Raw genomic sequence first — 21,726 nt, forward strand, 5'->3', positions numbered from 1 at the left:
CAATTTTTGAAATTCATATCAAGTTTTTTTCATAATATGAATTTTACATTAGTATTGTGAAAATCCCCTGTAGGAATGTATTTCAAAACATTTTGTGGAGTTGGCACTGTGGCCTAGTAGGCTAAGCTTCTGCCTGTGGCACCAGCATCCCCTATGGGTGCTGGTTTGAGTTCCAGCTGCTTCTCTTCTGATCCAGCTCTCTGCTATGTCTGGGCAAAGCAGTAGAAGATGACCCAAGTGCTTGGGCCTCTGCACCCATATGGGAGACCTGGAAGAGGCTCCAAGCTCCTGGCTCCTGGCTTCGGATTGGCTTATCTCCAGCTGTTGCGGCCATTTGGGGAGTGAACCAGTGGGTGGAAGACCTTTCTCTCTGTCTTTCCCTCTCTCTGAACTCTCCCTCTCAAATAAATAAAGAAATCTTTAAGATAAAAAATTTAAAAAAAATTTGGACCCCAAATAATCTTTTTTTTTTTTTTTTTTTGGAGAGGCAGAGTTAGACAGTGAGAGAGAGACAGAGAAAGGTCTCCCTTCCATTGGTTCACCCCCCAAATGGCTGCTATGGCCTGCGCACTGCGCTGATCCGAAGCCAGGAGCCAGGTGCTTCCTCCTGGTCTCCCATGCGGGTGCAGGGCCCAAGCACTTGGGCCATCCTCCACTGCCTTCCCGGGCCACAGCAGAGAGCTGGACTGGAAGAGGAGCAACCGGGACAAAATCCGCTGCCCCAACCAGGACGAGAACCCGGGGTGCCGGCGCTGCAGGTGGAGGATTAGCCTAGTGAGCTGTGGCGCCGGCCAGAAACTTATCTTTGAGTTCCATTTTCCACGAACTTTCTGAATAGCTTTTGTATTATTACCCCTATTTATAGAAAAGATAAGTGAGGTTGAACGTGGTTAATGACTTGCTTAATTTCACAGCTTGTCAAAGGTGCAGTTGGGGCCTAGGCTGGTCTGGTTCCAAAACCTATGCCCTCTGTACGGAATCATGCCACCTCCCTGACCGCCACAGGTGCACTGGCCCTTCTCAGGAGAAAAGGGCACCCGTCGCACTGAGCCGCAGGCCCTGGAGCCGCTCCAGCGGCCAGGAAAGGCTGAGCGGTGCTCAGCAGTGCAGCCTTGGGACATCAGCGTTGGTGTCCCAGCTCCTCACTTAATGGCAAGCCCTGGATCCCGAGTCTTTTTTACTCATCTGTGAGGCAAAAATAACAACCAACTCAAATAGTTGTGTTAAGGATTAAATGTAATGGGGGGAAAACGTGTTTGGCGGACTGCCTGACCAATTTTGCATATTAGTAAGTGGTAATAATTATTATAATGTAACTATATATGTACTTTAAAAGTCACAGGCCAATGTGAAAAAACTGTGACCTCAGAGATGTTATTTAATATATGAGTTAATGAAAACTAAAATATCCTACTAAAAGCAAATTAGTGTTTTCTATGCCGCAAGTGTATATAGTTGTAAGCTCAGCAGTGTCAGTATTAGCAGTCTAAATTATATACCCTTAATTTTTTGTGAGTTCTAACCATTTTATTATGCTTTCAACCACAGAAAAGTTGAGAAAAATATACACTGAAAATCCATGTAATGGGCCAGTGCTGTGGCGCAGCAGGTTAATCCTCTGCCAGTGGTGCCGACATCCCATACGGGCACTGGTTCTAGACCTGGCTGCTCCTCTTCCAATCCAGCTCTCTGCTATGGCCTGGGAAAGCAATGGAAGATGGCCCAAGTCCTTGGGCCCCTGCATCGGTGTGGGAGACTCGGAGGAAACTCCTGGCTCCTGGCTTAGGACTGGCCTAGCTCCGGCTGTTGTGGCCATTTGGGGACTGAACCAGCAAATGGAAGACCTTTCTCTCTGTCTCTTCCTCTCACTATCTGTAATTCTACCTCTCAAATAAATAAATAAAATCTTAAAGAAAAAATCCACGTACTCCCCACCTGGATCTCACAAATAAAACTTTTGAGAACATATTTACCCACAAATCCATTTAAAAATGCAATTCAAGACAAGGACAGACAGTAATACTTTTAGTCCTATGCACTTCAGTATGTGTATCATTCATGGAGTTCAATATTTAAGGGGATCTTTTTACTCTGAGGTAAAATGTATATACTGTGACATCCACAGATCTCACAGAGATCATCTGATACGGGCAGCCCCAGCTGTGTGACCCTGGTTCCCTACCCCAGGAGGTCCCCGCACTGGTGAGGAAGCTGGGACGAAGGGCTCAAGAATCAAGGGATTTGTTCAAACCTCACCTACATTACTTACCAGCAGCACACACGGGCTTCAAAAAGCTTACTGAAAGCAGAATTCAAATTTTGGTGCAAAAAATTTTGAAAATCATGCCTAAGTTTTTAAATAACATACATTTTCCATAAAGTTTTTGAAGATTTCCTGTATTTCCTCTGTTTTTATATGTCTTTAGTTTCTTCAACCACCAAAAAGAGATAATATACATATCACAAGGTCTTTTGTGAAGGTTAAATACAAAAATATCTCGAATACAGTTCAGTGTTCAGCAGATGTAAATCAAACAGGAATCATTCCCATGGTATTTTCTCTCTACCTGCCTCCCCACCTGCTCCCACCCACAATCTGATGATGCTGCCTTCAAAAAGAAAATGGTAAGGACAGATTAAAAAAAAAGAAGAAAAACAGTTAACTGAGAGAAGAGGGGAAAAGGCACCTCTCGGCATAGGCAGTCCTCTCCCAATTTATCCACTCTGACTTCAGCTAATTAAGCATCTGTCTCGATGGTCTCCTCAGAAGATTAGTCATCCCCACTTCATGACACTGATTGTTGGTTGCAGCTTTCTCCCCACTTGCTGCCGTTTCCAGAAACTTCTAGGAGTTTTCTCACCAGGCACATGGCAAGGAATGATGCAGGGTCCCCATTAACCCCCCACAGGTGCCCTTGGTGCCAATGCTGTTCATAATGCTGCCAGACACATCCTTAGACGCGCCTCCCCAAAACAAACCTGTTAAAGGGTGGCACCTTTTTTGTCTACATTTCTGACTCCCAGATTATGATGCATTTCCTAAGTGCCAGCCCAAAACAAAATACTGAAGAACAATGCACGCTAGTCTGGATTACAAAGCAAGCAGCTAACACAAGGTCTCAAATGAGGTGAAGGGGAGTTTGCTGAATTACCAGCTAGCTCTTTCTGAACATAGCAGCAAAAGCTCTGTTGGTGCCTGAAGGGCCAGCAGGCAAACAAGTGGAGCTACCTGGCCTGGACACGGCCGTTTCTCTACCTGCCACAGTGTGTGTAGGGGTGTGTATGTGCATATGGTGCACCTATTAGGGCAGGAAGAGGACATGTGGAGGGTGGAATATATTCCAGGCTACAGGTCACACCTTAAAAATGGTTTCCTGAAATCAGACTCTCATTTTCCTCACTAAATGAAATGACTAATATACAATATACTTACTAATGACAATATACTTACCACCAAGCATCAGCTTGGCCAAAACTAAAAATCAATACCACCTAGTACTGGTAAGGGGGTGGGGAAAGAGGCACTCTCACATATTGCAAGAATGAGTATGTACTTTTTGAAGGAAGATTTGTTTTTCTTTTTTTTTAATTTTTTGACAGGCAGAGTGGACAGTGAGAGAGAGAGACAGAGAGAAAGGTCTTCCTTTGCCGTTGGTTCACCCTCCAATGGCCGCCGCGGCCGGCGCGCTGCGGCCGGCGCACCGCGCTGATCCGATGGCAGGAGCCAGGAGCCAGGTGCTTTTCCTGGTCTCCCATGGGGTGCAGGGCCCAAGCACCTGGGCCATCCTCCACTGCACTCCCTGGCCACAGCAGAGGGCTGGCCTGGAAGAGGGGCAACCGGGACAGAATCCGGCGCCCCGACCGGGACTAGAACCCGGTGTGCCGGCGCTGCTAGGCGGAGGATTAGCCTAGTGAGCCGCGGCGCCGGCCAGATTTGTTTTTCTCAACATTTTAAATAAGCAAACCTCTGACAGGATTTCCATATTTAAAATGTAGCCCGGGGCAGGTGCTGTGTTACAGTAAGTTAAGCTACTGTCTGCAGTGCCAGCATCCCATACAGGCGATGGTTGAAGTCCTGGCTGCTCCACTTCCAATCCTGCTCCCTGTTAGTGTCCTGGGAAAGCAGAGAGGATGTCCCAAGTCTCTGGGCTCCTGCACCCATGTGGGAGATCCAGATGAAGCTTCTGGCTCCTACCTTCAGCCTGGCCCAACCCTAGCCACTGTGGCCACTTTCTCTCTCATTCTCTTTCTAACTCTGCATTTCAAATAATAAATAAATAAATCTTTAAAAAAATAAAATGCAGCCTAAAGACACAGTGAATATTCATACAGGACTGTTCACTAAATGCTTTTGGTAATACTGAGAGTTTGGAAATAACTGAATGTCTTTCAACAGAGAGCTGAGCTAAATTATTTAGATAGATTAAAATGTACAGAAAGTTGAACACAGAATAATTCTTTGGACATTTTACTGAATGACAAAGCAAATGCAACATGATACATGTTGTGTGACGCCATTACAAAACAGCCCTTTCCACACACACATTTTTCATGAGTTCATTCAGCAAATATTTAATGAGTACTCTCTACTACTTGACAGGCACCCTGAAAGATGCTGAGTATACAGGTGATTAAAAAAATAAAAACAAAAACCAAGGACCCCACCCACATGAGATCTAAGGTCTGTATGAGAAGTCAATCAAAAAAATTAAAGGATTTACACCAAAGAGAAGTAGAGGAAACCTTTACTGATTACTTCACACACCTCTAAAATGTTTGGTTTTATTCAACAAGTATTTATTTTGAAAATATCTTTTACTATTATCTTGTTTTGATACTAATTCCAGGATAGTTGGCCACAGCCCCAAGCTATTTCAATTCCCGCAAACTGTGCATTCAGCCATTATGAAAGCAACCAGCCCCTACCACGGTGCCCACCGCACTGCCCCCTGAACAGAGCTCCTTCCTCTCCCCTCCCGTCCTCACTGAGGGCTCCTCCACCTGTGGGCAGGCTTCTTGGGAGCCTCTGCACCAGTGTTTCTGCCTCATGTTTTGTGGCCTCTACTCCATTTGCACCCTGCAGGTGGCGTGTTTTCTAATAGAAATGCCGACCACATTGCCCCCCTGTCAACAGCTGCACTGCCACCCAAGGGAAGCTAAAACCAAGCCTACAAACAAGGTCTCACCCCGAATGACCAGGCAGCCTTGTCATGCCCCATTCTCCCGCTCCTGCCCTCCAGCTTATCTCACTGAGTTCTAGATGGTTTCCAGAAAGCACCAAGCGCTCTTGCTTGGCTCCGCCCCTCTTCACCTGACCAGCCCCTCCTCTACTCCTCATCTCACAGATAATGTGCTCAGGATTTTCTCCCCAGACTCCCCAGGAATGACCAGGGTTCCTCTCCCAACCGGTGCACCAGGCCCTACACTTAACTTCCACTTAGCACATGCATGGTATTCTGCTGGCTGTTTATTTGCCTGACTCCCAAAATAAACAGTCAGGGCCATATCTTGGCCTCTACAAAAGCACAGTGCCTGCACAGTGCCTGCTATGTAGTAAGCCCTCGAGAATCCAATGCATCTTTCATGTTTCAGCTCACCACCTCGTCAAATCTGGTAAGGACCCAGCTTCTGTAGCTAACCCTCAGCCCTGTTCCTGCCCCAGGAACTGGAAGCTTCTATGTTCTATGACTACATCTCAAAATATGTTATGTCTTTGGCTTGGAATGTCCTTATTCTCATTTACTCTTCTGGCAAAGTTCTAATTAATCTTCAAAAAAAAGCGCCGAAGAAATTCCTGAACCCTAGAGCTGCTTTTCCCTGCCCTCTGCCCCATCCCGGCCTTGCTGCTTACAGGTGTTCTTCTGCCTGTCAATCTACCACATTTTAGTGTCTCCTTTCCTGTTGAACTAAGCAGGGCACATTAGAGCCACACAGAGCCTAGGGGCACACACGGCCCTCTCACAGAGTGCTTGGATTAATGCTCGCTCAACCTCTGCCACATTGCAACCGAAGAAAGTGAGGCTCAGAGACGTTAAGTGTGTGACCCCACACACAGTACCAGCTTCTTAATTCTAAGCCACCCCCCCCATTTTTAATACTCCTAAAATCAAGATGCTCCATTTAATGCAGTCTTATTTCCCAAGAAGCTCCAGAATTAGTCCCTAGCGGATCCACGGAAGGTCCTCGGACTCCAAACTGTGTGTACCTCAGAGCCTTCGGAGTCTATGTCTTATCTCTCGCTCTCTTCCTGCTTTTCCATTAATCGAATCCAGGCTGTGGCTGCCCCAGATGAAGTGAATGAATAGATTTTCTAATGGAAAAGGAACTTCTGAAAGATTAGCAACTAGCAGGAAGAGTAAATGCTGGTCAAATGTAGTTTTGCCGAATGATGTATTTCTCGTTTTTCTGGTGTGGCAGTTGCGAGAGCTCATAACACCCTTCTAAAATAATTGGGTCTCTAAAGTGGTTCCAAAAGATTTTTGCTTGACATAAATTCTCCAAATTTCCAGGCTTTCTGGATAAAATAGTTGACTGCAATGCCATCTTTAACGTGTTCCGCTCTACACTCCACGAGATCCATCAGGAGCTGAGCACACCAGACAGGGGAGGCTCAGGTGAGAGGCAGAGGGAGGAGGAAGCAGGGGCACTGAAGTCGGAGATGCTGGCGGGGGGCACTGCTGAGCTCCACTTTTAACCACCTTAGCGGTCTAATCTACCACCTCATTTTCCACACTGGGTCGCTGGACACGCAGCACCAGGTCTTTGCTTTGTTTTCAGCCCTCACACGAGTGGCACTGGCAATGGTTATTTATTTTTCATAAGGAGGAACAGCTGTCTGCGGAGAGCACTGTCTTTGAGAGAAAGGGCATGTACGCAAGTGCTATTTACCTTACATTTCTTTCTTTCTTCATTTTTAAGGGTTACAGCACGAGGAAACCACCCATCTGCGTCCCTGCCTTACAAACCCTACCTCATAGACGAAAGGGTACAGGACTTCCCTCTCTACAGTGACACGTGAAGGGAGACTGTCCAACCCTGCAGCCAGAAGACTCTTCAGCTTACTGTGGCCTTTGGGGAACCCTTCAGACCAGGAAAGGGTTAAAAGTCCTGCTCCTTCTAAGCCACAGATGGGTTTCCCTTTTTCCTAGGGCAGCTCAGGACAGGTGTATGTTGCTTTAAGAAAGCCAGACATAAAACATTAAAACTGACACCAATACAGACAAACTGTGCACTTACAAAAAGAATCCCTGGCTCTCTATCCAGATTCACCGCAGGGTTCCTTTAAATGCTGCGCTTCCCTAGTGTATTTAGATCTCACAATCAACGAGCATTTCTGTTTACAGAATTTTAAATGTGTTCTCCCATTAGGGTTCTAATAAGCAACATGGTAGAAATAAAAAGAGCATAGGCTTCGAGGTCAAAAAAGGCTTGGTTCCAACTTAGATTTACCACTCAATTCTGGGGAAATGTGGTGACTTCAGCTTCTCTAAGTCTGGTGGAAGGAGGCTCAGAGAAGGGAGTACCTGATCACACATATAATTATGATTATAGCTCCTTAATCCCAACATGTGCTTTCCTTCTCACTTTGTGTCATTTCTAAAACCTCATCTGTAAAACAAGCAAAATGACACCTAACTTCCAGGGGGTGCTGTGCAGGTTACACGAGGTGCTAACTCCAAGGATGCAACAGCCCTCCCCATGGCGGCTCTGAGCCACTGGAACAGGTCCTGCTTTTGGAAAGACCAGCTCCTCCCCGACACACAGCTCCCATGGCAAATAATAAACCCATGTGTGTCCAGTCTTCTAGGTCCACCTGGCACGAAAGGGGGCCCTGCAGGGTGTGGCTGTGCCGGTCCCTGCCGCAGAGGGGCTGCCGCAGCGGGTCCACACCGGGTCAGGGGCTCCCTTGCCCATTTCCTGGCACCTCTGCCTAACCTGCACCCCTCGTCACAGCACAACCAGCAACTCTGCACTCCTTTCTCCACCTCCTTCTCACCAGTTTTTCTTTGTGCTCACAGTCTCCACATGTGTCTTCCCCTCTTCGGGCATTGGCGTATTTCACAGAGGTTAAGTCTAGATTGCATTTTAAATGCAACTGGAAGACACTGAAGGGTTTGGAGCTAATATCATCTGACTCATAATGTAAAAGCTCTCTCGGCTGCTAGGCAGACAGCAGACTGGAGGCGCTGGCCACAGAAGCAGAACCAGTCTGGGGACGATTTCAACAGTCCTGGTGACAAATCCTGGCGACTCAGACCCACCGAATGTAGATGGAAAAGAATGAATAGATTCAGGGTTCGTTCTTGAAGTAAAACTGGCAGGAGTTCCTAACAGATAAGATGTAGGGGCCGGCGCCGCGGCTCACTAGGCTAATCCTCCGCCTAGCGGCGCCGGCACACCGGGTTCTAGTCCCGGTCGGGGCACCAGATTCTGTCCCGGTTGCCCCTCTTCCAGGCCAGCTCTCTGCTGTGGCCAGGGAGTGCAGTGGAGGATGGCCCAAGTACTTGGGCCCTGCACCCCATGGGAGACCAGGAAAAGCACCTGGCTCCTGCCATCGGATCAGCGCGGTGCGCTGGCCGCAGCACACCGGCCGCGGCGGCCATTGGAGGGTGAACCAACGGCAAAGGAAGACCTTTCTCTCTGTCTCTCTCTCTCACTGTCCACTCTGCCTGTCAAAAAATAAAAAATAAAATAAAATAAAAAAAATAAAAAGATGTAGCGAGAAGCAGGGGGCAGGTCGTGGGGGTGGTTTCAAGACTGACTAACGGCTGCTCGGCCCGAGGACTGGGCTGTAAGGACACTGGTCACGGTGCTGTGTACCTGCTGGATCTCTTGAGGTCAGTTTTCTCCCAATTTTTAAGGGAGGACAGTTAAGTAAGTTAACCTGCAAAGTCATCTGAAATGTTCTTTTTATATTAAAATATGGTAAGCCATGCTTTGAATGTCACAGCCCTGCCCCCACTCAACTCTTGCCAGCTTAAATGTGAAGGTCATTGTCTCAATGTCAGTTTCTCAGGGAGGAGCTCCCCTGCAGCCTGCTCTTCTCTCTCAGGCCCTCATGTGCTGTCTCCTTCTACAAGGTCAGCCGTCCTCAGTGAGGCCCTAGTCCATGGGCCACTCCACTGTCTTCTTGTAGCCAGCACAGGTCTGATACCCGGGAAGTGAACACGCAACTCAGCTACAGACAAAGAGCTTACGGAATTCAAAATGCAATTAAAAGGTAAACTTACTTTGGTGGAAAAGTTTGAAATCCATACATTGTTTTTTAAGATTTACTTATTATTTGAAAGGCAGAATTACACTGAGAGAGAAGGAGAAACAATGAGATTTTTCATCTGCTGGTTTAATCCCCAAATGGCTACAACAGCTGCAGCTGGGCCAGGCTGAAACCAGGAGTCAGGGGCTTCTTCCAAGTCTCCAACGTGGCTGTAGGAGCCCAGAGCTTGTGCCATCCTTGGCTGCTCTCCCAGGCACAGGAGCAGGGAGCTGGATCTGAAGCGGAGCAGCAGGGACACGAGCTGGCGCCCATATAGAATCCAGGCATCGCAGGCAGTGGCTTACCTGGCTGCGCCACAGTGCCAGGCCCCGGAAGCGGTTTTTTTGTAATATGCATTTTCTCTGACCTTTTTGAAGACCTTATAGGCAGTGATTGCATTTTTTTTTAACAAAGAAAAACTTACCTTTTATTTTCCACAAACTTTTTCAAGCCCATACATTACGAATGAACATTTATAATTTACAAAATCTTTAAAGATTAACTTGAGAATCCAGTGATACCATCAGTGACTTTCCTCCAGGCCAGAACCCCGCACGCTGAGGCGGATGTCCATTCCCCCTTCCCGCTTCTGGGAGTACTTGGGGCCAGACTGTCTCATTGATGACACTCCAGGAGTAGGACAATACAGTCAACAAGCAGGAGTTAGAGGTGCTAAGAGAGAGTCAGCTGACAAAGCTAATACTTTTCTTTCAAGTTCTAGGTGAAATTTTATGACGGAAGTAGGAATGAATGTCACAAGGCTTAATCATAACATTATAAAAACTTTTAAAAAGGAACTTCCGGGGATACACAGTTTTCTTTCACATCTAAAGCAAGAGCAGATAGCGGTAGCAGAGGGCAATAGGCGTCTGTTCGATCCCCCAGCAGATAATAGAGAAAAACACCCCCGTTTCTCAAGAGAATGGATAGCGAGACAGATCCATGCAGAAAACCACTCTGCTTGGTGAATCCTACTTTGAAGCCTTCCCTCTTTTATGGACCAAGAGGTGCCGCTATTTCTGTGTCAATGTTCGTACGAAACTGATGTCCCTCCATTTCTCCACTGTGTCTCTGTCATCCCTGTCGCTCCCCCTCTTCGTGGAGGAGCAACACTGAACCCTGCGCTGTTCTTTCTGTCTGCTCGGCCCTCCCCGGGTTTGCTGCTGGTTCTTCCCGGGTTGGCTACTATCCCTTCCACCTCCGTGGAAGGGCAGTTCCCCCTGGCCGCATTCCCCACTTCCGCAGGGGAGCGGCACACCGCCGGCTGGCTTTCTCGGGGGCTGCACGGGTTCCCTTAGATGTTCCCCATAGATGTTCCCCATAGATGTTCCTGGTGCATGCCGTCTCTCTCCTCCTTTATAGTCCTCCTCCGCCAATCCTAACTCGGCTGCCCACACGCCGAGTACGCTGCTCTCCAATCAGGAGCAAGTCCTACAGTTTATCAGTTGAACTGGAGGCAGCTGTGCGGAAGCTGTTTACTTCTCTCCCAACGCCACATTGTGGGAGAGCAGATGCATAGAATAAGTCTTAATTCGAGTAACTTAGTCTAGTCCGGATTGCTCCCCACAATCCCCAACACTCTGCTCCTGGGGTTGGTACAGATCGGTGGGTGACAACGTTTTTGAACAACCACAACAACAAAACACTAAGCAGCTCAGAGGGACACTGCTTGTGAGGGTGACCTTGACAGAGGGAGACCTTGATGAACTAAGGCCTTTATTAGCTAAGTAACAGGTCAGTTTACTTTATTGGCTAAATAAAGGGATCTAACAGGCTACTCTTCATTGTGTCAAACATACACCCGCCCAACTGTTAAACTCAGCAGAGGCTGCATCCGGATCTTGTAAAGCTGGATTCTCCACTCACTATGCTCTTAAACAGTGGGCACTTCCTGCCAATGTAGGTAGATTCTAAATGTCAAGCAGGTCACTAATAAAATGAAAAGCTGAGCAGAACTTTAAAAGAGACATTTAAAATGGCTTTTTTAAAAAAATAGGCCTTAGCAGAGAAATCACTGGAACATACTGTGAAAAGACTGCTATAGTTAAATACATGATTATTAACAGAAAAAAATCCGGCAGTAATCATAAATAGTTATGACTTGATGAAATAATTACAAGTAATGCAAGTCAAATTTGAGGCCAGATATAAGTATCTGTAATGAGATGCTATCCTAAAGAGCAAAAATACTTTAAAGTCCTAAGGGTTCCACTGAGGAAGCTATTTACCCAAAGAAGAATTCTTTTGCTTAAACACCTACCACTTTCCAATTTTTCACAAATGAAAATTGGGGAGGGAGTGCCAGAAGGAAGGACAGAGGAGTATTTAAATATTAGGACTGCCATTAAGCCCACATCTTGATTTAATAATGAAATAGCTGAAGCTCTAAATTTATTGCTACTATTAAATGAAGAGTTGTATGGTCAGCCCAGAAAAAAGATGAGAAGCTAAAGGTCTTGGGCAAGAAACAGAGGTCTCTGTCAATGGATTCTGAAGTCTTGTTCTAGCGCAACTCACCTCTAGTGAACCCACAGTGTGAGGACTCACACCGCATGGCGTGTGCAGTTTAATATCAAGCAGTGGTCCCCCGCTTCTCACTTAAGTTAAATAAAAGCAGCAAAGAAACAAATGCCCTTCTGTAGTCAATTGGGTAAAAGCTATCTGCAGAGAGGGCTGAGCACTCTAACTCGGTCCCAGGCACGGGCATGACAGACAGCTTCTGGTAAAGACGGGCAGGTCACTTTGCAGCACAGGCTCAGGAAATGCAGGGTGGGGCGGGCACTGTGGCACAGCGGGTTCAGCCGCAGGCTGTGATGTCTGCATCCTCCATCGGAAGGCTGGTTCAGGTCCCAGTTCCTGCACGTTTTTTTGGGTGGGGAGAGGAGTGTGCTAGGGAACAGAATTGTTAATTTTGTGTGTCTATGCCACACTATCAGCACACAGTTTTTTCTTTTTGAAAGAAAAAATTTCTTTTCTCACAGTTCCGGAGACTGGAAGTCTGAAACTAAGTTGTCAGCAGGGTCATGTTTCTTTTAAAGGTTTTAGAAAAGAATCCTTTCTTGCGTCTTCCAGTTTCTGGTGGTTACCAGCAGTCCTTGGCATTCCTTGGCCTCCACTCCTGATCCAGCTTCCTGCTAATGCACACTCTGCAAGGCAGCACATGATGGCTCAAGCACTTGGGTTCCTGCTACCCACTTGGGAAACCTGGATGGAGTTCCTGGCTCCTGGCTTGGTCCGGCCCAACTCTGGCTGTTGTAGTCATTTGGGGAGTAAGCCAGTAGATGGAAAGTCTCTCCCTTTCTCTCTGTCCTTCTGCCTTTCAAGTAAATTTTTAAAAATCTTTAAAACAAACAAAAAACCCAAACGAAGTGCAGGATGAGGACTTTAGCCTGGCACCACTCTCCACCAAGTTCATGTCCCATAAAGGGTTGTATTTCACAGACAACTAGAGAACCAACAGATTGGTTTTTTCCTAAAGCAAATGTACTTGCAGTTCCCTCTATGACGAGAGAATTTTCCTGTTTTCATTAATCACTCCCCGAAAGAAATTGCTCCAAACCACAAAGCTCAAAAACACAAAATGTATCCTGCTTTCCCCAAGCTAATCTTCAATATCTTTGCCAAACTAGAGTTCTTTCTATTTCATGAGATCAGATGTAACAGAGCAACAGAAAGAGCTTCTTTCTGTACAAAGCCCTTTGAATTAAGAGAAGGGCAGTAATGTATGCAAATGCACCAATCTCCACTGGCTCCTTCAGGGCGAGAAGGGATACACAATGCAGATCACCGAGAAGGGATACACAATGCAGATCACTGTTTCTCAGGTAACAAACTGTAACTCTGCACCAAGGATAAGGCAAAGGCTCTGAAGGAAACGGCAGCGGTGTGTACACAAAGGTGAGCATGAACGTGTGTACGAGCAACGTGGACGCCGGGCACGGACACAAACAGGTCTGAGACTGGACAGACATCGCTGGAGACAGGAGAGACACTGGCTCGGCTGTAGCCCCGTGAGTTCACAGGGTTTCATGGACAATTCAGAATAATGTGTCCAAAATACAATAAATTACATCACAAAATATTTTATTGTTTAGGAGATAAAACAAGAGAGAAGAACCAGGATCCTCAAGGAGGATGACTGCTTAGGAAGTATTTTTGAATATCTGAAGCTGTTTAAAATCTATTATTTTGGAACCAGGACCCTAAAATATCGACTTCCCCCAGGAAAGGAGAGACTATGCCTCTTCAATGATCCCCTAAATGCAAAATGGTTTGACCCCCATGCATTGGATAAAAGTCACCCAAAAAATGAACAAAAGAGGTGTTTGGAAAAACCAGAACACCATTCATCCCAGCTAACGACTTGTTCATTATGAGTGATGATGGATAAAGACTTCTCATGCTGAGATGAAATCAAGATTTATATGCATTGTTTCCTCTCCCAACTTGTGGGAAGATCATCATCATTTAATTCTATCTCTGCGGCCAGTGATGGGCATCCAGAGAGCTGGTTATCAAACGGCGCAGTCAGCTGGCAAAAGCCGAAACGTGCAGTTGGCACATCTGGACGGAGCCGCCACAGCCGAGGGTGAACAATGACTCCTGGCAAGCATCCAAATTGCTTGCAGACGCTAGCAGGTCTCATCTACAACCGCCCCTACCAGCATCTCTCTCTCTCTCTCTTTTTTATGAGAATCAGATTTTCATTGCTCCATTCAATTGCTCTCCTCTGCCATTTTTTACAGCTCTTATCGTTCCCGGGGAATATGGCCTTGAGACAGCTCATCCGTGTCCTTCACTATGTTATCTCTTCTAACTTTTATTAAAACTTCAGCTTTCATCTGAAGATAGCTAATTAAATCTGGAGCAGATTATATGCCTCCCCTTAAAGAGAGCACAAAACTATTTTCTTCAACCTGAGCAATGCTTTTTCCCTCTCCAAAAGGTGAAATCAAAGGTGTTTAAGAAATCTCTTTATGTACAAAGCTTTTTGACAAGCCATATACAGGTTGACTGATATTAATGTTATCTGTGCTATGACAAATCTTTGAGCTATTGCTCAAAATAATTATTTCTCAAGATGGACAATAGTTTTTCTTACATCCTTTAATTATCATAGCTAATACCATAATCCTATTTTTCTATATTAAGTTGGGTAATGAGGAGTTAGAGATTAACAAATATTTATGCACATCACGTGATTTACCTTTTTTTTTAAAGGTTATTCTCATTTGGTAAAAATGGAAGAGAATTTTTTTCTTTTTTCCTTTCAAATCCTAAACACTGGTAACTAAAAGTCCTATGAAAAATTTTGTGAAAACATGAAATTAAAAGCAGCAACTCAAGTTCAGGATTGATTCCGCTTTCAAGACAGCTTTATATCACCTAATCCTTAGTACAAATAGCTCTGTCTTAATCTACTACAGATTATTAATGACAGAACATCCATAACAGGTATGAACATATTCTTCTCACACATGCCACTGACCTAGTCCCTTCCAGAGGCCCAAGGGCAGCTTACAATCCCCCTCCCTGCTTTTTGCTGTAAATCTGCTAACCAAATCCTCTATAGCATTGATGCCCGAAACAATCTACCCCCATACACCTCTCTCTCTCTCTCTCTCACACACACACACACATGCACACACACACATCCTAAGCCCTTTTAACCTTACAGGGTTCAGTTTCTATTGTCAAGGTATGATTTAACTATCCCACCTGAAATTTTCTGGGATCCTTTTCTTCGCTTCACCGCCTTTAGCAAGATTTCCTTCATGGTGACCTTTGTGTTGTCTACCTGAATAAGGGAGAATCCATGAGCAGCATTTCTGCAGGAAGAGACAAATATTAAATCATCACTGACAGGCACCAGAGAGACGTTATTATGATCTTCAGTGTATCTCAGGAAGGTTTAAGGTAAATGTACCCCGAAGCGCCAATTATTTAAAAATGGGTTGAATACCTCTACTGCTGATTGAGGGGTGGGGGGAGCATTCCAGTACGAACAGTTCCAAGTGGAACAAAGGTCAGGGTTAGGGAAGGTTTTTTAATTGACCACAAATTGAGCCTAATTGGTCTGTGTGGGTCACTGGTACCATAGGTTCTTAGTGTTGGCTCCCAACCAAGTCCCACAGCAAGGACTGACAACTGGTAAACTTGGCTTGTGTCAGTAGATGTCACTGCAGGCAGATACTACCATTAGAATAAGCTCAGGGAGCCCTGGGTAAAATATGTCATGGTGGCAGGGGTAGGGGTGTGTGTGTGTGTGTGTGTGTGTTCCCAAAGGAATTCAGGATGTAGACAAGAAAAGGCTCTCCCTAACTAGCTAGTAAAATATGAGCATACATACATACGTACACCCAAATACACAGTCTCTGTGTGCTGCACTAGGAATGGTCACATCTCATTAGTTCTAGACTGTCGAATAAAATATTAGCTGAAGCACAAATGTTTACCAGACAATATACGAACACTACTTTTAAGCTTAATTAAATTGGGGTGGGGGAAGGCCTGCGTTTAGAGAGGCAGGGGGGAAAAACTAAGGAAGAAATATTCTGAAAACAAGCCTGTCTCTTGGGTGAGATATAACTTCACCAAGACTATTAATTGCAATAGCAAGTATCACAAATACTACTCACTATGCTTGGGCACTGGAACAAAACAGGCCCAGTCCAAGAAGCTAATGTAACAAACGGGACCCAAGCTTCCAACCATGGAACATGGGAATTGCCACAAGGAGTTTGGTCGCATTCCCATTTCCCCATAAGAATCTCAAAGGGGAACATGGCCAGAAAACATGGCAGAACCTCACACTGACAAGAAATGCGAAAGAAAAGCCAAGTCACAAGCTAAGCCCTGGAAAGACTTCCCAATGATATGACAGGCTGGGAAGGGGCCTCCAGCCTCGGTTCGACCCAACCAGGTGGCTGGCTCTCCATAGGGGCTGGGGCCCCGTCTCAAAACCAAGGACCCAATTTGCTTCCCTAATACAGAGACATCTCCACAGCCTTCCTCTCCATACGGCTTGCTGTTTAATCCTTGACATTCCATTTGTTAAAAAGCAGAAGCCGATGCTGGTCTGGCCAGCACGATCATCCATTTTAACTTGGTCAAGTTCTTGCTATCGAACAGCAGGCCTGAGAACTGTCAAGCTAATTTTCCTGAACACTCTGTTACAGAATCATGCCTGAGTCCCGGCCATTCTTTACCTCCGATGCTGGACCCCATCCCAGAACAGTCTTTAGAAGTTTATTTTACTGATCAAAGCAAAATAAGAAATAGCTCTTTAAAACAAAACAAAACAAAACAAAACTATATTTAGGGAGCGAGGCAGTAAGTGATACTTTGGCAAGAATACTGAAATGTAAAGTGCCTTGTGCATTTATAAACTGGAGGGTATTTGCACTGGCGCTAGGCCAGTGTGTGTTTGGAACAAATGCCAATCAGCCGCGTTCCGTTTGCCCTCCCTGCTTTCTCCTCACAAGTCGGGGTGTGCTCCATCTGTGACAATATGTTGGGCGATGGATGAGCGGGGCCTAACAGGGAACACGCGTTCTTCAGAACTCACAGCCTAGTACTGGCCTAGGTCTCAGGAGCCGCCAGCCACCTGCGTTCCACCTGAACGATCTCAGAGTTGAGTCTGCTCATCAACTGCTTACACTCTCTCCTAATCCACTGCTGGCTGATAGCATTATTGTGAGTCCACACGTTTATCTTTCTCAGCAAAGCCAGACTAAAAGCTCACAAGGAAGCCTGGTGCTTGGCCTAACTTCCATAAATTAAAAGTGTCCTTTTAAAAGATTTTTGAACAGAGGAAAATCCCCAGTCTGTATTTTTCTGTCATTTTACCAAAACGTACCTAGGTGACAAGGTTAAAGCAAGCAGAGGAAATCCCTGGCACTTATCATCCACAGGCATTACTGATAAATTGTGCGGTGGAGGAATAAAGGATTACCTTCTGTATTTTTTCATTACACTTTTCTTTTGTTACAGAATACATAAATCCATTGTGGCACAATGTAATATGTATCACCACGCTACACCTGCGGACGCTTCCGAGCGGCTGCCATGTCTGTGCAGTCAGGAATGATAAGTGAACCACCCGTGAATGTTAACGATAGTGATCATTCCGAGGTAACTCGGCTCTCCATCTTCCTTTACAGCCTCCACGCTGGAGCCAGAGTAGCCAGGTTCACGGGAGGAAAATGAAAACAACGGCGACGAGAAGGGGCACGTGCGGCACTTAGAATGTGCCTTCAGGAGTGTGCCGTATCTTACTCGGGGGCTCCATTTCCGTAAAAACGTGCACATTAAAAGGAAACAAGAGGTTCTGCCCTGCGCCCTGCATGCTGCCCAGACCAAAGGGAAGTTTCCGAGGGTCCAAGCTGGGTCTGCTCCTCTCCCTCCAGACCAGTGCAAACTCTGGCTCCTGTCCCATGTCTGCAGCACTTGAGGGGGGCGGGTGGGGAGAGAAACACACAGTCTGGTTTCTGGACTCAGACACTGATAGGTTTCTGAAACTTTGAGAGCAGGGAATGTGAGCGGTTCCCAGCACCCATCCAGGTGCCACTGTTAACTTACACTCCAGGTTAACACATGGAAATGGAGACTGTTCCCACAATTTCAGCCTGGTTTCCAAACATGCTGGGTTTTAATGACTCATTTCTTATCTCCAGGATTTTGTATGTGGTTTCTTAAAAAGTCTATTGAAATGCATCTCTTAAATCTGGTTTTATTTCATGCGGGGCTTTGGGCATGATGAGAACACGGTGATTGAGGAGACATGCTGGCGCGGGTCAGCAGTGCGCTCCCAGTCCCAGCCCCGCCCCTCCACCCGGTCTGAGCTCCGGCCTGGGCTGGGGGTGACAAGCCTTGGCTGACCAAGCAGGCTCCATACAGACCCAAGGTCTGGGCTCAGAAACTGCTCCTGTGTCCTGGGGAGCTGGGCATTCTAGGGGCACTGTGCTGGGTCCAGAGTGAAACTCCACCTCCGGGAGCGGACGAAATGCTGCCAGGAGTGCTTTAGTCAATTCAGAGCGAGGCCCTGGCAAGTCTTGTAACCACTGAAAAATGCACGGGCATTTTAAAGAGATGCCTCACTTGGGGAACTCAGCTCTGTCCCAGCGCAAAGCCACTCAGTTACCAGAGAGGAGTTCTGAAACCGGCATGAACCCAACGTGATGAGCATTTCTCCACTAAGCAGTAAACCGGTGGTGACACAGACACGGGGGCTTCCTCGGAAAAGCCTGGACTCTAGTCACAGGACACAGGGTTGGACGCAGGACCCACGCTGGAAGGCAGCACACTAGGGAGGAAGGTGCTCGTGCAGGGAGTGAGACACCCTTGTTCTGAGCCCTGGCTCCAGGGCTAGTGGAAACACTGCCCTAACCCGTGAGCACCTTTGCCGCCCTCATGAAATGAGAGGCCACTTCCCTACAAAACGGTCATGAGGATAAACAGCGAATGCCAAAGCACCTGGTGCCAAGGCTGGCAAGGAGTTAAAGGAGATCACCAATTAGTTGTCTTTGGCTTCCTTTGGTCCAAGTCATCAGCCCAAAAGATGCCACCCTATTCAGTCCCCCTCTCGTCTACCCTCTAAGCAGCAGCTGCATCTCAACAGTGACCATATGTAACAGTAGCAGAGGCATTAAAACGTGTGGTTTGTTGGGCTTGGTGGCAACACTCAGGAGGCGCTGTCTGTGAGCAGCACGGGCCAGACTTCAGAACCTCCCTGCAGCTCAAAGGCGAGCATCCCAGCGAGCTTTCCTGTTTGAGAGGAAACCACAGAAACAGGTCTGTTCCACGTTAGCTTGACTCAACTGCTCTGGGAAGGCATGCTGGGAGTAGGAAGTTACAGCAGTGAAGCAGAGAAATCCAGTGAGATTTACTGAGTTTTTATGTGCATAGTACAAATTATGTACTATTTAACAACTGCACAGTAATACAGGTTGAACACCTGTAACCCAAAACCCCACCAGCTGAAATGCCCCACAGCCTGAAAGTCCTGAGCGCCAACCAGACACCATTGCTGGAAAGTTCCACCTTGATCTTGTGTGACAGGTCACAGCCAAGATGCAGGTACACTTAAAAGAGTGTATAAAATCACCTCCAGGCTATGTGTAGAAGGCGTATATGAAACACAAGTGAATTTCATGGTTAGACTTGGGTCCCATCCCCAAGATATCTCACTATGTCCAGGCAGATATTCCAGAATCTGAAATCTGAATACTCTGGTTTCAAGCATTTTAGAAAAGGGATACTTCATAACCCATAGCAGCCATTACTATTTACTGAACACTTACTATGTGCCAGGTGCTACTTTAAGCTTAAAACAAAACAGTATCTGGGGTGGGTGCCATCATGCAATGGGTTGAGCCCTTATTAGGAAGCTAGCATCCCATCCTGGAGTGCTGTTTCAAGTCCAGCTGCTCTGCTTCCAATGTAGCTTCCAGCTGATGCACCCTGGGAGGCAGCAGGTGATGGCTCAAGTGCCTGGGCCCCTGCCACCCACTCATATGGAGCTCTGGACTCCTGGCTCTGGCCTGACACTGCCCTGGATGTTGTAGGCATTTGGGAAGCAAACCAATGGACTGAAGACTAATCTGTCTCTCTCTGTTGCTCTGCCTTTGAAGTAGATGAAAATAAACATTAAAAAAGTATATAAAATACATCTGTATTAACCCATTCGACCCTAAAATAAATATTATTATACATCAGAGGGAAACTGAAGCTAGAGGCACCAGGGAACTTACCTGAGGCTACTCATCTATTAAAAATCCTATTTTGGATTCAGAAACCAACCATATGGTCTCTAACCCAAGTAGCACAATCCAGTGGGAGAGAAAGACAAAGAAGCCAACAAACAATTACAGTTCTGTGTGATTAGCACAAACATGGAGGCCAGCTCAGAGGAGCTTCCCCCAGCCACTTAGGAGGGAGGTCAGAGAAGCTTCTGGTGGAGTCGATGTCTCAAAGCACAACCGCTGTTTAGCTTTATACCATGTTAACAAAGACAACGGCAACACCAGGAAGCGGCGGAGTGCAGTAAGCTCTAGAATAGAGTGGCCTGGTTTGGAGTGCCAACTCTGCCTTCCCTGGGCAAACCACAAAATCACCCTAATGGCGTTTTCTCATTTACAGAATGGGGGCTAATAGTAATTCTCAGATTGTAAGATTATTGTAAAGATTCAATACTTCTAAAGTTATTTACCATCACACCCAATAACTGCTTAATAAGAAACAGTTAATGTACTAACCATGAGCTCTTCTACATATATAATGATGAAACTGTGATAACAGTCAACATTTACCGAGCACTTTCTCTGTTTACTTAATTTTCCCTGAAAAGGTAGGTGCTATTATTATTTCCATTTTGTAACAGAGGAAACGGAGGTTTGACAAGGTTAAGCCACTTGCCTGAAGTTATGCAATCAGATACTAAGAAGTTACATAGCTGCTAATACGTCTTTGGAGGAGTCGGGACTTGAACTTCGGCCAGCTGGACTCCAGACCCCATGTTTTTAACTCCTCTGGATCCCAGAAAGGAGTGTTAAGCTTCAGGGGAAGGAGAGACCTCCAGAGAGCACATTCTGCAGATTGGAATCACTGACTAATCTGGAAAAGGCTCAACTTCCACTGTGTCAAATTCAGGTTGATTTTAAATGTCTTGACTCTTAGACTAACCACATGACCTACAAGGTCATGTTTTAAGAAGACCTTGGGAAATGTCATGGTTTCACGAGCCACAGACTCAGTCTGCGGAAGCAGGAAAAGGCTGCTAAGGGCAGCACTGGAGCCTCCAGTCCTGACCAGGTTGTAACAGTGATGAAGACACCGTCTCTGGGTCCCACCCTGCTCTGCCCCAATTCCATGCATGCTTACTGTCTAGCACTTCAAGGTGGAAAATGAAAATATATGAGCAAGAGGAACCTTCATACTAACTGCAGCATATTTGCTTTAAAGTAGGTCCCGTAGGCACGGCTTTATCCATAAAGAGAGCTTACACCAGTGCGAATGCCACAGTTTGTTTCCCCCAGTGCTGACCAAATTTTTTAAAAAAAGATCAAAGCGTATTGTATGAGCATGCAGTGTTTGACATTGGACAAAGTACTCTTTTTCAAAACAGACATTTTCCAAAAACATAACTCGCTAGACTAATGGGCAGTGAGAAGCCAAAATGACTGCCCTCCGCCTTCTCCTTGTGTATCTTTGCCAGAGTCCTTGGGACTTGCCAAATCCGGTCATGCCTGCTTAGCTTGCTCGACTGATTGTGCCAGAAAAGAAAATAAGACACAGATGTATTTGAGCTCTTTGAGATGCCAGTAAGAGAGACAGCTAATGGCTTCATTTCGACCCTCCCCTTCCAGCTGGGCACAGGTGGGGGATAATGAGGTCCCTCTCCCTAATCAAACTCAATTATTTACTACTCTATATAACCGCAAAGACATTCACATTCAGTTCAGAATATAAAA

The 21,726-nt window shown here is 46.1% G+C and overlaps 1 protein-coding gene across 9 annotated transcripts in view; it reads right to left on the bottom strand.

Moving 5' to 3' along the window:
• The window catches only part of MAPKAP1 (MAPK associated protein 1), a 259,514-nt gene that overhangs the window by 89,907 nt on the left and 147,881 nt on the right, over positions 1 to 21,726 (bottom strand). For all 9 annotated transcript variants that reach the window (XM_017350085.3, XM_017350084.3, XM_002720432.5 and 6 more), the window contains one exon: positions 14,975 to 15,084. In XM_017350085.3, coding sequence (XP_017205574.1) covers positions 14,975 to 15,084 — 110 coding nt within the window. The remainder of the gene's footprint in view (positions 1 to 14,974; positions 15,085 to 21,726) is intronic.

The sequence above is a fragment of the Oryctolagus cuniculus genome, chromosome 1 (assembly GCF_964237555.1).
Source record: "Oryctolagus cuniculus chromosome 1, mOryCun1.1, whole genome shotgun sequence".
Classification (NCBI taxonomy): domain Eukaryota; kingdom Metazoa; phylum Chordata; class Mammalia; order Lagomorpha; family Leporidae; genus Oryctolagus; species Oryctolagus cuniculus.